The 14528-nt window shown below is 55.8% G+C and overlaps 5 protein-coding genes across 5 annotated transcripts; 4 read left to right on the top strand and 1 right to left on the bottom strand.

Annotated features, from left to right (window-relative positions):
• Positions 1–1033: 1033 nt before the first annotated feature.
• JCM15063_001162 (uncharacterized protein) lies at positions 1034–2466 on the top strand (the record flags this gene model as incomplete). The annotated part of the gene is made up of 6 exons (XM_076677951.1): positions 1034–1185; positions 1267–1397; positions 1474–1602; positions 1686–1800; positions 1873–2072; positions 2147–2466. The coding sequence occupies 6 exons, from the start codon at positions 1034–1036 to the stop codon at positions 2464–2466; spliced, it is 1047 nt and encodes a 348-aa protein (XP_076534907.1).
• Positions 2467–4639: 2173 nt separating this feature from the next.
• On the top strand, positions 4640–7097 carry JCM15063_001161 (uncharacterized protein; the record flags this gene model as incomplete). Its single annotated transcript, XM_076677950.1, has 8 exons — positions 4640–4979; positions 5036–5161; positions 5227–5419; positions 5487–5612; positions 5672–5979; positions 6042–6314; positions 6383–6547; positions 6607–7097. 8 exons carry the CDS (start codon positions 4640–4642, stop codon positions 7095–7097), a joined length of 2022 nt encoding a protein of 673 aa, XP_076534906.1.
• Positions 7098–7568: 471 nt separating this feature from the next.
• JCM15063_001160 (uncharacterized protein) lies at positions 7569–10486 on the top strand (the record flags this gene model as incomplete). The annotated part of the gene is made up of 7 exons (XM_076677949.1): positions 7569–7640; positions 7847–7923; positions 7991–8495; positions 8564–9815; positions 9882–10032; positions 10110–10341; positions 10433–10486. The coding sequence occupies 7 exons, from the start codon at positions 7569–7571 to the stop codon at positions 10484–10486; spliced, it is 2343 nt and encodes a 780-aa protein (XP_076534905.1).
• Positions 10487–11042: 556 nt separating this feature from the next.
• Positions 11043–12710, top strand: JCM15063_001159 (uncharacterized protein; the record flags this gene model as incomplete). The annotated part of the gene is made up of 8 exons (XM_076677948.1): positions 11043–11166; positions 11233–11255; positions 11329–11391; positions 11463–11693; positions 11752–11979; positions 12051–12202; positions 12297–12383; positions 12455–12710. The coding sequence occupies 8 exons, from the start codon at positions 11043–11045 to the stop codon at positions 12708–12710; spliced, it is 1164 nt and encodes a 387-aa protein (XP_076534904.1).
• A 271-nt stretch (positions 12711–12981) lies between these two features.
• JCM15063_001158 (Saf4/Yju2 family protein) lies at positions 12982–14516 on the bottom strand (the record flags this gene model as incomplete). Its single annotated transcript, XM_076677947.1, has 6 exons — positions 12982–13721; positions 13790–13871; positions 13949–14096; positions 14161–14223; positions 14288–14361; positions 14499–14516. 6 exons carry the CDS (start codon positions 14514–14516, stop codon positions 12982–12984), a joined length of 1125 nt encoding a protein of 374 aa, XP_076534903.1.
• Positions 14517–14528: the final 12 nt, after the last annotated feature.

The raw sequence follows: 14528 nt of genomic DNA, 5'->3' as shown, positions 1-14528 counted from the left end.
CGGCTACATGGTTGCGGTACTGCTACTCGGCTCGGCTCAGCTTCGCTTTCAGGTTCTACCACGCTACGATCTAGGCGATGCGACTGAGTCCAAGGCTCTGCTGGAGGAAGTCGAGGCAACACATCCCTTGTTCGATCAGTCCCACTTGCCGATTCGCTTGGACTTGGCGCACCGAGCACCTGACTCAGCTCTGGCAGTATGCGTCTTCGAGCTCGTATCTGTAGAGGGAGCAGGGACCACGGCGCGCGGAACCTCGACGCTCCTTGTCATGTTATATGGGGCGGGCATGACTTGTGGCCTTGTCTTGATTTCTTCAGCAATCGTTGTTCTCCGATCTGGCATGGTCAGAGGTCTTTCGTGCTGGTCTTATGCTCGCGTTCGGTTGGTATGCTAGTCTCACACCCGCGTTCGGTCGGCACCTCGAACGGCCCGCACCACCCCTAGCAAGTCACTGGAGACCCGGCAGTCTCCTGTCTCTCGACCGTTGGAGAGCGACCATGTGGGCAAGCTGCCATTCACGAGGGCTCTCGATGAGACCGTTGACATATGGAGCGTGTGCTTTCGCGGACGCAAGCCGTTGCCCCACGAAAGCGCAGGCCGGGCGAGCTGTGCGCAAGCTCCTGTCGACAACCAAGGCGACCCTCCTCGTGAGTCCAACCACGTTTCGAGTCGATTGTTCTGCTTCTACTCAAGCGAGAAATGATCCGACAGCAGCGCGAGAACCGGGCCGGATATAAGCAGCACTGGCCAAAAGCTCGAACGGATCCGAGCCGGTTCGACAGATCTAGTCTCCTGTTCTGTGACTCCTGTCGACTCGTTGTGACCACATGACCAGTCAGACCATTTTTGGATTATCTCGGCCGTTCGTCCACCGCGGTTGGCTCTCTCGAGCTGTTCCTTCCTGCCTCTCTCTCTCCTCTCTTCTTTCTCTTCTCTTCACAAGCCAGATCCCCCGCTCTCGCTCTCCTTCTTTACTCGAAGCCCACTCTCCAACATTCACCGCCTCACTTCACTCTTCAGCTCGACCTCGATCATGTCTGCCACTTTCGAACACCCTCAGCAATTCAAGGCGATGCAATGGCCGCGAGAGGAAGCTCAGAAGATGGAAATGAAGAACGTCGAGTGGAAGTCGCCGCAGCAGGGCCAAGTCGTCATCCGAGTCCATGTCGCCGGGCTCAACTCGACGTAAGCTTGGAACTTGTCTCCGTCGTCTCCCTTCGCGCGGTGGGCGCAAGCTGACCCATCACGTGCCCTTCTCTCCCACAGCGACAACATCTCTCGCTACAACCTCATCGGTTCCGTGCACTACCCGTCCACCCCTGGATCCAACATCGTCGGCGAGATCGTCGAGATCGGTCAAGGCGTCAGGAACCTCAAGAAGGGCCAACATGTTGCGGGTGCGCTTTGATGTTTCTCTCCAATGCGAGTGGTGTTGGTTTCAACGCTCGGTCTGACCCCGTCTCCTCGATGCAGCCGTCCTCTCGCACAAGGGTCTCGCCGAGTACGCCATCGCCGACGAACAATTTGTCTGCCCGCTCTCGGACAAGCAAAAGTCGATGGAAGAGACCGTCGTCGAGGCGTTTGACGGTGCTCGCATTGACGGTATGTGCCCAATTCCTGTTTATGTTGCCACTCTCGAGTCCGACTCTCTGACGTGGTCGTGCGCCTGGCTATTTCTCGTGCAGGTTCTCTCAGTCGCTTCGAGCGCGAGATGGAACACGAGGACCAGCAGCGTTACCAAGAGATCAACAGGCGCATGGGCTTTGATGGCGCCGGAGTGTGCGTTGTCTATGGTCAAGGGTCAGTCTTCTCTCTCAACGATCGCAGTGTTGACCGCCAGAGGCTGATTTGTGGTGCGATTTCGATTGTCAGGGGTTGCGCTCGCCTCGCGCTCGACATTCTCCGCAACTGTCAATCTCGCGTTTCCAAGGACTCGAAGCTCGTGCTGATCGCGACGTCGGACAAGTGGCACGCGAAGGACTATGGCCTCCAGGAGCAAGACTTCCTCTGTGTTTCAAAGCACAACCTTGCGAAAGAGTTGAGGAACCGTGGTGGAGCGCGCTTCGTGGTCGGCAAGTCGACTGTTCCCTCCTCATGCACCTTGCTCGGATCGATGCTTAGAGATTCTGCTTCGTACCTCGGACAGCTGTCGACCAACCTCAACACGGACTTGAACAGCTCCTCGACGGAATGAGGTACCGCTCGCAAATGATTGTTCTCAACCCTGACCGCGACCACAAAGTCCAACTTCCTCTCGGCAACGTCATCGCGAAAGACCTCTCGATTCGTGCGCCCGTCTATGCCGACTCCAAGTCGATCGAACGCGCGCTCGACTTGTTCCAACGCAACAACATCAAGGTCCCGACGAACCGCTACAAGTTTGACCAGGACCAAGTCAACGAGGCGTGGCAGCAGCTCGAGAAGCGTACCAAGTTTGACGCGCCCATCATCCTGATGCACAACTAGGTTTACACGTCACTGTCATGGTTGTCATCAGCTCGGAAAGGGGAAAAGGGGGAGTCCTCCATTTGTTCGTTTGGCAGTTGGCCAGTCTGTAGGGCCCCATCAGTGTCAGTTCGTCAGTGCCCTCCCTCGTCTGTTGCAACAGGGAACATCAGTACTCTTCTTCTCGAGACCTCTGTTACTCTTTGAACACGCTGAGAGCCGCTTGGTCAAGCGATGGGTTTCCTTTGTATACTCGCCATAGCGAGTCCCGAGACGAACATAGCCGAAAGAACGTTGGGACATAGACCTGAGCCCAGCATTAAATGTTGTCAGCTGTGGTACGGCTGCCTTCCGCTCGCGTGAGAGTCGATTTTGCCGCGCTCGAGCCTCGTTGGTGGCCAGCGCGCGCATTTCTCCCGGCTCCTTCGGACGATCGCTCTTAGCTTTGCGATCTCGAATCTATCCTGTACTAGTCAATTGATTCTAGGCCAATGCCAGCCCTCAGTATCGGATGCTCTGAGACCAACCTGAAGTGGCAAATCAAAAAGTAAATATATACGCAAAAAAAAGATGATCACCATCAAGGTGTTTTGGCCGAGCGGTCTAAGGCGCTAGCTTAAGGTGAACTCGTCAGAGTAACCCGCTAGTCCGAAAGGGCGTGAGTTCGAATCTCACAGACATCAATACCTTTTTGCATCGCTGGATGTAAGGTGCACAATTCTTTTGTGCCCTATGTATACTGGAAAAGGATTTCGAGCTATGTATTCAGCCACTTTTTTCAACCGTGTGGGTCTTGACGTGTCAAAGTCTCGACTCGCAACGAAGCAGAGCTTGAACTCTTGAACGTTCTGTGATTGTATGGGCATGTGTACAGTATTTGATTCAGAAATCCAGAATGGGCTGTTCAGATCGTGTTCGAGATCTTCCGTCCACATGCGAACTTGAGAAGGCCTGTGGCGACTTTGTTTTCGAGAGTACTTCCCGAGCACAGCACGACCGCTGACCAACACCTACATAGACGTTCCATTGTAGATTTATGGGGCGTCAATGAAACCCTGAGGACGACTCTCCAAGGATCGAGATTCTCGACGCTGAGGCGATAACCGAATTTGCCACGCTCGAGCATTGTCCATAGGCGCCAAGCGCAATTCTCCACGCTGAGCTCTCGCCTTTTACTTAGTCAGACGTCTATGTAGCAGCTACCGCATCGCTTCGAGAATACTCCCCCTCAGCTGAAGGAAAGAGATTGAAAAATCCGGTTTTCCATACTTGCATATGGCTCATTCGCTCAGAGAAGCACCAATTAGATTGCTGCAGAGACTCAGTGCTACAATCAGAGTATGTCAGATACTGCAGCAGGGATCAGTCTGACTGCAATTGCAAGGCCTGGATTGCGGACGATTAGGCGAAGGAGTGCGCACGTTCGCCAATTTCCAGAAAAGCCAAGGCTCGTTCAAATGAGCGACTCAGCGGACTTGCAGCTCACTCGATTCTGGGTCATCAAGGCTGTCGCAGGCTAGACTGGGCTCCTTTCTCTCTACCTCTTTCCGCCAAAGAATTCGACAGACCACTCGCATGTTGGACATTCTCGGAGGCGTACACGACTGAGCTGGTAATAGCAATCCCACGTGCGCTTCGGCATCATACTCGGGATACAATGTATCCCACAGCGGCTCCGCAAGAGTCGTCACACCTCCCAGTGACACCGACCGCGATGTACAACACGCCGGAGTTGCGCACGTTCGACGATTCGCCGTCTCAATAGCCCACGGATCGCCAGTTGCTTTGCAGGATATACCGATGACGACCTGAAGATCCTATTACGTATTTGCCCGCGCTACCGGATGTCGATGTACAGCAGGGAGAGGCAAAAGAAGATGCATCTTGTGGAACGTGCTAGGGCTGGACGCGGTCTGATCGACTGCGGCGGCAAACCCTCCGCATGCTGGCCCGCATCCAGGCTCTCGACTCTTTTTTTCCTTCATCCAGCCTGCGCTCGCTTCTCCCAGCTCTTGTCGGTTGTCCTCCTTCAAGTCCTTCCTTTGCTGCGTCGCCTCTCGAGCCAACCGAGCGTCGCACCATCTTCGACAAAGAAGGATCTAGTTCCCCGGATTCCTGCTGCCGAAGTTTTTCCTCGTCCCGCGCCTCCTCGCCCCCCGTCTCCGATCTAGCGAGCTCCTCGCCTCCGGCAACGATGGATCAACGAGACGCCATCACCGCTGCGCCCGCGCAAAACACCTTCTCGGAGAAGCACGTTCACTCGCTCGACGCTTCTTCGACCGCGAGCCCTGCCTCGACCGCGCATGCAGATTTGATCAAGGAGGCGCTCTTCCCGGACGATTCTTTCGTCGGCGAGACGTACTGGGCCGACCTGCCTCGCGCCGAGCGCATCAAATGGGTCAACGCACAATCGAACGGCGAGGCCAAGCGCGAGTTAAAGGTGGTCTGGGAAATGTTCAAGAAGGACCCCTTCGACCCGCTACGGCAGTACTTCCGCAAGTACGTGTCGAACGGTATGGGCTTGTTTGTTGAAGGTACGTCTCTTGCTCATCAGTGTCCCCGAGCGAAAGCTAATGGCCCACTCCCGCAGGCTACGTCCTCTTCTCGATTGGAAACCTCTCTGCACTGTTCAAGTCTGCTTGGCCTCAATGCTTCAAGACGCACGCTGTCTGCACTGAGAACTGGATCGCAGCGCAATCGTACCTCGAAATTCTCGGTCAGTCGCGTCTCGCATCTTGCCTGCCTTTGATTGCTGGAAGCTGACGCGTAAGTGCTCAACAGGTATCATCTTCGGTCAGATGGCTGTCGGTTACGAGGGTGACTGGATCGGACGCAAGTTTGGCCTGTGTCAAGATGCGGCCATCATGCTTGTCGGTTCCATCCTTCTTACCGCGATCTGGGGCAACAGCCTTCAGGGCTGGGTCATCGGTTACGCTTGGTGCTTGTTCATCTATGGTGTCGGTGTTGGTGGAGAGTGAGTCGCGACTCCTTCAACTTGGCCGCATCTCGGGAAATGCTGATTTTGTTTCGGCGAGCTCCAGGTACCCCATGACTTCGACGAAAGCTCTCGAGACGGGTCAATCTGGTCCGGCTGCGACCCGCGATGACCGCCTTCACCGCGGCCGAAACGTTGTCGGTGCTTTCCTCATGCAGGGATGGGGACAAGTGTGAGTGTCTGGATTCTTTCGACTTTCTGTCGACCGGCCACTTATCTTCCTGCTTGTAGTTTCAACCAAGCTATCCTGCTCATCTGTCTCATGATCTTCCACTCTGGCAACACTCAACCTCCGTTCTCGCCCCGAACCGCTCAAGCGACTTACCGAGTTCAATTCGGCTTCGCTGTCCTGATTCACATCTGGCTTCTGTACTACCGTATTTGGCACGTCAAGGACGCAGACAAGGAATTGCGCGCTGCCAAAGGCAAGTCGAATGTTTCGGGTTACGACACGCAATCCCTCCGACTCCTCGGCAACCACTACTGGCATCGGCTTCTCGCCACTGCGGGTTCGTGGTTTGCCAACGACGTTTTCTTCTGTACGTTTATATCTATCTCGGCCCGGTATCGTTCAAAACATTGACCGTATCCTACACAATAGACGGCAACAAGATTTTCTCGAGCGTCTTCATCGGTATCATCCACCCCGGCGCGTCGCTGGTTGTCACCTGGGAGTACAACCTGCTCAACACGGCCGTCTCGCTCTGTGGCTACTACCTCGCAATGTTCCTGATCGACCACAAGTTCTACGGGCGTCGCCGCATGCAACAAATTGGATTCACTTTCGATTTCCTCATCTTCCTGTTCGGCGCCATCTTCTTTAAGAAGCTCCAGAAGAATGGTGCCCCAATTGCTGCGTTCCAATTTATGTACCGTACGTCCTGTTGCCACCCCACTGCAGGTCTGCGCCAAGCTGATCTGCGTCGTATCCTTCCGATACAGAATTCTCGTCGTTCTGGAACCAGTTTGGACCCAACTGTGTCACCTTCCTGGTCGCTGCCGAAGCGTACCCTGCGTCCATCCGATCCACCGCTCACGGTTTCTCGGCCGCGTGCGGAAAGCTCGGCGCCCTCCTGCCGGCCGTCATGTACAACTACATTGACAACCGTGAGTTCTTTACTCTCGAAGGGTGCAACCATCGTGCTAACCTCTTGGGGCTGCTGCAGAAACGAAGTTCTGGGTCGTCACTTGGTTCGGTCTCCTCGGAATGCTCCTCACTGGCCTCTTCCTTCCCGACACAACGGGTCTCGATCTTCGCGAACAGGAGCGTTACTGGCGATGTGTGCGAGCGGGTCACCCGGAACGCTACCACGGCATTGCGATCCACCCGCGTCACCTTTCGTGGTACGAGCGCACGGTGCTCAAGCGGAATCGCCACTACGACCCCGTGCAGGACAAGCTCGACCGGATCGAAGAGCTCCGAGTCCTGTACGAATCGTACTTGATCGCGCGCGAAGACCCGTCGGGATCGCTCGAAGAGGCCGACCACGCTTACGTGACGGAGGATGTCGTGCGCTACTTCCAGAACGAGACGCCCGACAAGCAACGCATCCAGCGCCAGATCACCAAGGAGCGAGCATTGCACGGTGTCGAAGATAACGAAAAGCAGATGGTGCACCGTTCGAGGCTTGAGGAGTCGTTCGGAGGCCGAGCATGAAAAGACTGTCTCTTCCGTTCTATCATAGATCCCCCCGCCCATTTCCTTTCCATTCGTTTCCTTTCGTGGCGGGCTAATAGCGTCTGCGTTTCCCTCGGCATCTTCGTTACTGTACAACTCGCATTCTATTCGTTCGTTCCTACTCTCTGCAGTTTTGGTCATCGCTTATCTCCGGTCCTGCTGTTTCTCGAGAGTATTCAGAGAGGTTCTGGCTCGAAAGGGCAGTCGAATCGGGAGGAATGTTATTCAGCCGGTACCTTCCTTCGCCCGCATACAGTATTGCCTCCGATCCTTTTCCCTTCGCTCACAGCTCGTCCACTTCAGCGCCTTACATCCACCCTTGGCAAACTTAAGTTCGACTCCCGAAACGGTCTGTATCGCGGTCGAGCGGCTCCCCACACGCGCGTGCGCGTTGCCGATTTCAGGTCGAACCCGATCCGAAACCCCAGGTTCACGCAAGACAGCAACACGATGCAGACTACGACTCCAGATCATCGTGCGACGCGTACAGGCGAGCCTGAGGTTGCGCCAGACGCTGACGAGGTACGTTCCGAACAATGTTTACTGAATCGGGCGGTCAGACCTGCTCGAAGAAGCCAAAGGATCCCGACATACTCGAGCTGGAGAGTGCATGTGCGCGGTTGGGCTGCCCCGAAGTTCATTGGCGCGAAACCTTGGGCATCGCAAACGATGGCTCGATGCAAGTCCCCCTTGCAGCTTACTGACTCGCCGTACTCGTCTTGTCACAGGAGATTTCCGAATCGAGAGCAGCGACAAAACGACTACTGGGCATCGGCAAACCAGATCCGGATGCGCTGGACCGTCGGTACGCTCGCTGTGCATGCATGCCTCGCGAGTATTCTCGAGCTCACCTTCATTCCTTACCTCTCTAGGGACATCACTGCTCGACCAGCCCGTCCTCCTCCTCCTTCACAACCGATGATGGCTCCGAGTCCAGCTTCACCCACGAAACCGTACCACTCTGTCCCGTTCCAAGCTCACCCTACCGCCCGATCAGGATCGCCTGCGAAGCATGCGACTTCTGACGGATCTGCACGCGTAAAAGGTTCTTCCTCGTCTGTCTCTCACCCACCGGTCCCTCCACCGCAGTACACGGTCCGGTCGCAGCCAATCGGCCTCGCTCGCTCAAACTCGCAATCCGAAATCGCTCCGACCATCTCGGGCGGTCTGGCGAGACGCCTGAGTGTCTCGAGTCTCTCGAGCGAGGATGACGAGGACCTGAATGAAGCGTCGTCTCGCCGAGAGCCTGTCAATCGACCGCTGCTCAAACACCGCAGCGAGAGCCTGCCGAGTTTTCCCCGCTTGGACGTCTTTGGGGATTCTAAGGAGAAGAATTCAGGACGTGCGGCCGACGCCCAGGAACTCGCACAATTGCCGGTACGTTGCTCAATCCACCTTATCTTCTCGCTACTTGAGCAGGCAGTCCTTATTCGCACTGGGAACAGTCAAATCCGAAAATGTGGCTACCTTCGCATTTGGCCCTCTACCTTTCCGAGACGCTGTCGTTGCATCCAGCACTCGCCGCAGACATCACCGCTTTCATCCGCAATTCGCGTCTGTCGGGTCGGACGTTCCTCCGGCTCAAAGCGGCAGACCTTGAAGAGCTCGGAGTCAACGTCAGGTGGCGAGCCGCATTGCTGGAGCAAGGAGACCAGCTGCGGCGCGAGTCACTTGGAGGCAGAATCTTCTGGGGCTATGAAGGCGGTAGACGAACTGAACAGCAGGAATCGCAGTTTGCTACGAGGTCGAAGTCGGCGAGCGCACTCTCGCACTCGGCCAGAATGCCGAGTCAAGTGTCGCATCGTCGTCGGCCATCACTCGAAGTAGAGGGCTCGAATTCGGAAGACGAGTCGTCGAAGGAGGAATGGAAACGATCCTGGCGCAGGCTCAACCGCGGCAACAACCGAGTGAAAGGTCTCGCCCGGACCTTCGAGACCGTGATGGAGACGTCCGAGCGTTCAGTCCATGGTTCGCCAAACGTTTCTCCTGTCAAGCTTCCGACACAATCTCCCGTCAAGCCTTCCGTACCTTCGGACGAGAGCACCGGTCAACAGCGTTCATTTGCTTGGATGCGCGAGGTGGACGCGGAACGATCGAATCGAGCGCGGATGGCTTCAACCGACACGGACATCGGCGCTGCGAGTGTAGAGTCATTCGCTGGTCGCGACGACCGTCCAAGCGTTGGCGCTTCGCTAGCCTCGATCGACAGCACCGCGGACCACTCCGATGTCTTTGCTCCTTTGCCCAAAGTAAAGTCGCCTGACCCTAGTCAATTTGCACCACATACTCCAAACAACAGAGACAACGTCGCTGATCTGCGAGTGTCGCTTGCGCACGGCTTTGACTGGAGACTATACCCTGACTCGCCAGGGTACCGACAACGAACGGATTCCCAATCAACGGACCAGTCTGGCTTGAACAGTCACGAAGTCGAAGAAGCGCAAGAGCGGACGCTCAAGCCCGTCAGGACTGCCTCGAACGCCTCGGGAGGAGGTTCTAGTCGCAACTTTGCCTTGTCTCCCGCTTCGACCGAGAAGCGGGCCGGACTCGCCGATCTGTTCGGGCTGGCGTTGCCTCCGACGAGGAAGACGACGCGAGTGGAACCCCTTGACCAGGACGAAATGATTGAGATGCTCGTCAAAGGATTCGACGACAATGAGCGCGGCACCAGGAAAGGTAGTGTCGTATTGATCAAAAGTGAGTCAAGATTAGCTATCCTTATCGCACCAGAAGCTGAACAGGGTTGCCTGTTCCACTCCAAAGAGTCACAGTTCGCCGCATTGCAGCACCGTATGGAAGAGGTCGAAACGCAAGTCGCGCTCGCGCTCGAATCGAACGGGCTGCACTCGCCTCGGAAAGCACGCTCTGATCAAAAGGAGAACGATGTCGACCAGCTTGAAGGCAGGCTGATCGGGTCAGTCTTTTGTTGCAAGGGCGATTGTGCGCGCACAGACCAAGCTGAACCGGATTCTTACGCATGTCGCTCGACAGGCTCGAACATCAGACTCGACTCTTGGCCTCGCTCTCACCCGGACGTGGCTCGCCTCTGCATAGCCGCAGCTATCACTCTCCACTGTGCCCGACCCAGTCTCGCTCGACGGCAACCGGCGACGAAGACGACGCGTTTTCGAACGACGGGAGACCGTGGTGGCCAGACGACTCGGGCGCTCTAGGTTGGAGAGCGCTGGGAGGTTATGTCGTGGCGGCATCGATTGGCATCGGGGTGCGTGCACTCGACTGTCCCTCTCTTATCTCAGATTCAAGGCCGTCTTGCAGGGCTGACTCATCCGTCTGTCGCTTTGGAATTTGGACAGATTGTCGCGGGCGAAGTTGTCGCAGCGAAACTGATGGGAATTCGTCGTCGATGATCAAGCTTGCCGCCTTTCGCACCGATCTATCCTCGAACGCCCGTGCGCGATTCTTACTGAATTGGGCAATCGCCCGTAATGTCTGTAAACTATCTGTAGAATTCCGGTTCGACGATGTTGTTTGCTATCCTTTTGTCTCATTCGAGTTCGTTCATTGGATGGCTGCATTTCTTTGCCATTTTTCGCGAATGCTTCCGTCTGTCCGCGCGTCGGTGCACTGTACTATTGTTGTCGCGAGCTCGGCGGACAGGGGAGCCCTGCCGAAAACTCGCAGTCGTTGCGAAATCAGAATTGAGTCGCAGCGGAAATTTGACGCGTCGGTCGACCGTCGGGCAAGCGCGTGCTCGGCGCCCCTTTTCTCTCGTGTTTTGTTTTCTCGGCCCTATCTCGGCAACCTCACTTCGACCCGTGCATCCCCTGACACGCAGCGTACAAAGCAAATCAGTCGATCTGAATAGAAGCCGCCAGATCCGAGCTTCCAAGATCGCATCGCTGTTTGACCCGACTCATTGAACAACCGCGCAACGTTTCACGTTTCCAACCACCACCTCGAACCATGCTGTCTACTGCTGCGCTCGCGGGAGCATTGCTTGCAACGGCACCGCTACAGGCTCACGCCGCATACGATATCGTGCGGGACTACAGTGGCAAGACGTTCTTTGATGGATGGTCGTTCTATGGTCAGACCCTCTCCGCTCTCTTTCGCAGCCCTCCTTTGCTGATCTTTCGGAGACAACCTTTTGCAGGTCACTACGACAACCTCACCAACGTGAGTCGAATAGCCCGCGAGCCTATCTGTCGTGTCCATGGCCACTGATCATTCGGATTCGTTTCTCAACCAGGGCGATGTCAACTTTGTCAACCAGAGTGCGAGCAGCTCGCTAGCATACATCAACGAAGCTGGTGTAAGCGCATTTTCCGGCCCCCAGTTACAGACATTCATCTCATCGCACTGACCTCGTCGCGACCTTCGCAGAACGCCGTGATCAAAGTCAGTCAGGAGGAAGTCCTCTACCCGAACAAGCGAGACTCGGTACGGATCTCGACCGTCGACTCGTACGGGCTCGGTTCAGTGTGGATCTACAACGCACTCGCGGTCCCGAGCGGATGCTCTGTTTGGGGAGCATTGTGGAGTCAAGCAGAGAACTGGCCTCAAGGTGGCGAGATCGATACGTTCGAAACGGTCAATCTGATGGAGTACAACCAGGTAGATCTACCTCCGGCTTGAACCATTGCGACGCGGACTTATGCCTTGTCCGCTCCAGATGGCCCTGCACACGACCGCAGGCTGCTCGGCCGTGAACTCGTCCTCTTCAGTTCAGTATGATGCGACGCTCATGTCGTCCAGCTGCGACGTTGATGTCAACTTCAACGCCGGATGTGAAGCGCTCGACCCGAGCCCGACTTCCGCCGGTCAAGCTCTCGCCGCCGCCGGAGGAGGACTGTGGGCTACCGAATACGCCAGCACCGGGATCAAGATCTGGCACTTCCAGGTGTGCTTTTTTGCCGTGCTATAACGCCGCCTCACACCTAAGCTGACCCAGTCGCCCATTCCTCGTGTCAGCATTCGGCCATCCCTGCCGACATTTCGTCCAACTCTTCTTCGATCGATCCTACGTCGTGGGGTACCCCGACGTACTTCGTCCCCAACAGTTCGTGCGACATCGAGCAGCACTTTGCCGCTCAGAAACTCGTCATCGATATCACTCTTTGCGGGTGCGCGCCCGTCTCTTACTCGATGCGAGGCGTCGCAAAAGAAGCTGACATTTCTTGGTCTCGCGATGCGACATTGTGCTTCTGCCGTATACAGTGACTGGGCCGGATCTAACGCAACCTTGGCCGCGACTGGCTGCGCTTTGACCACCGAGCCCATTTGCTATACGCAATACGTGCTAAAGTGAGTAGTGCTCTCTCCCGCTCCTGACCGTGTTCCTGACACTCACTGACTATGCTGCCTCTCCTCTGTAGCGCTTCAAACTATGACAACGCCTTCTTCGAGATCCCTTACGTCCGTGTGTACCAGGACCCGTCAGTGTCCCACTCGACCAGTTCGTCAAACACGACTTCGACCTCTGGATCTAGTTCGGGCTCGTCGTCCTCGTCGTCGGACTCTTCGTCGAAGAAGTCCTCTACCGGTACCAACGGTGGCCCCTCGCAATCGACAAACTTGCTCACCCTCTTGGCTACCGGACTCGCCGTCATTGGATGGACCATCTTGGCATAAGTCTCCCTTTTACCCGGCAAATACGGGCCATCTTCATCTTCATGCTCATCCTCACCCTCATCCTCATTAGCCCCGTCTTTGTACCTATCTCGCGCATCGTCCATACGTTATCACCTTTCTCGCTACAAGGACATTCTTAGTTATTTTTTGCAATATGTGGGCTCTCTCGTTGGTCCTGGCGTGATCGGAAAGATTTTCGCGCGAAGAAGGTTGACATAGCAAGTTTGAGAACACAACAACACTGATCTGCCACATGAAAAAGTGAGACGAACTACTTGGAGACGGACTTTTTCCTGACGAGCTGCACCCCTGCCAGGCTCGAGGAAGATGCTGTGCGAGCTGACGGGCCCGATCCGCCAGCATTCGAGAATGGATCGTTTTTGAGTGCCGTGGCGAGTGCGAGCTTGTCGTGAAGAGCTTTGGCAGCTGGAGAGGCAGCTGACGAGGCGGAGGACGCAATGGTGCGAGACTTGAGCGACCGGGACGGCAATGGAGCCATCTTTCGTGAAGAAGGAGTCGAAGTTGTCGTCGTTGCGGACGAACGGGCTCGGTCTCGTTCTCGTACTCGTGCTCGTGCTCGTTCGCGCGATTTGGATGACGAGAGATCCCATCCAACCACTTGATCTTCTTCTCGCTCCCGCTTGCGCTTGCGCTCGACCTCCCGATCTTGCTTCTCCTTCTGCACTGCTCTCCATTCAGAATCTTCCAGTTCCCGATCTTCCTGTCTCGCGGGAGTTCGAAGACTCTCGATTGCGACTCGATCTCCCAACCCAAACTTGTCGCGCACTTGTTCCGCTTTCGCTTCGCTCGCGAGGATCGTCTTCTTCTTCTTGCGGAACGAATTGCGCAAGAGTGAACTCGACAGGTACGGATCGTCCCAGTGGGACGAGTTGTGCTCGTACATGGCCGAGAGCCTCTCCGATTCCGACAACGCTTTCGTCTTCTGCGTCAAGTTCTTCTCGACCGAAGCGAAAGGATCTGGAGGTGCTGTTGACGTTGAGGCAGAATTGTCTGGTCGTGCACAGAAAGGGTCAATTCGTGCTCAATTGGTAAGACAAGACAGGGGAAACGGGACAAACCGATCACCATTTGGCCGTTCTCTTCAGGATCCCACTCTTCATACTTCTGCCGAGCTCCTTCATGCACGACATATCTCGTGTTCTGGATACAATCGATGCAAGGAATCAGGACATGTACACGGTAGAGTGGCAGCGGAACAGCAGAATGCTCGTGCGTACTTGGGGGTCCGTCCTGATCTCGAACCATCCCGAGCACAGGTGACATTTGCAGCGGAAGCTCCAGATTGTACTCGAGTAGTACATGCCCACTTTCTTCTTCTCGGCATTGTAGCGCACGCCTTGTCCGATGTGTGCATTGCAGTGACCGCTTCGAACGAGGGAGTCAGGGCCATAGCAAGTTGTTGAAACTGGCACGTGACAGGGGTGCGTACCACCAGATATTGTAGGGCAATTCGAACCGAACAATCAGGATGCCCTGGTCGAGCTTGCGCGCTCTGCAGATTGAAGCAGAGGTCAGTACGTCTGTCACTAGCTCGGAGGAAGAGAGATTCGACCTGCCGATCGCCCAACGCATGCTTGCCGGCTCGTTTGTTGAGCGACCCCTGACTCGGATCGTAGTCTGGAGGATAGTACTGCGAGTGCGTCGTCCGGATTGCATGAAGTGTGAGTGCACAGTATGCGATGAAGCCGAGGCGGTGCAGAGGAACGCGAGAGATCAAGCCTTGGCGGTCAGCAAAGCGATACTCAGAGTGGACGCCTGTGAGCTCACCTTGTTGAAGCCTTGCATCCCGACCTACAA

The sequence above is a fragment of the Sporobolomyces koalae genome (genome assembly GCF_050403365.1).
Source record: "Sporobolomyces koalae JCM15063 DNA, S_koalae_JCM15063T_v1_ctg11, whole genome shotgun sequence".
In the NCBI taxonomy this organism is placed as follows: Eukaryota; Fungi; Basidiomycota; class Microbotryomycetes; order Sporidiobolales; family Sporidiobolaceae; genus Sporobolomyces; species Sporobolomyces koalae.
The sequence above is the reverse complement of the archived record's forward strand: the minus strand, read 5'-3'. Positions and strand labels throughout refer to the sequence as shown.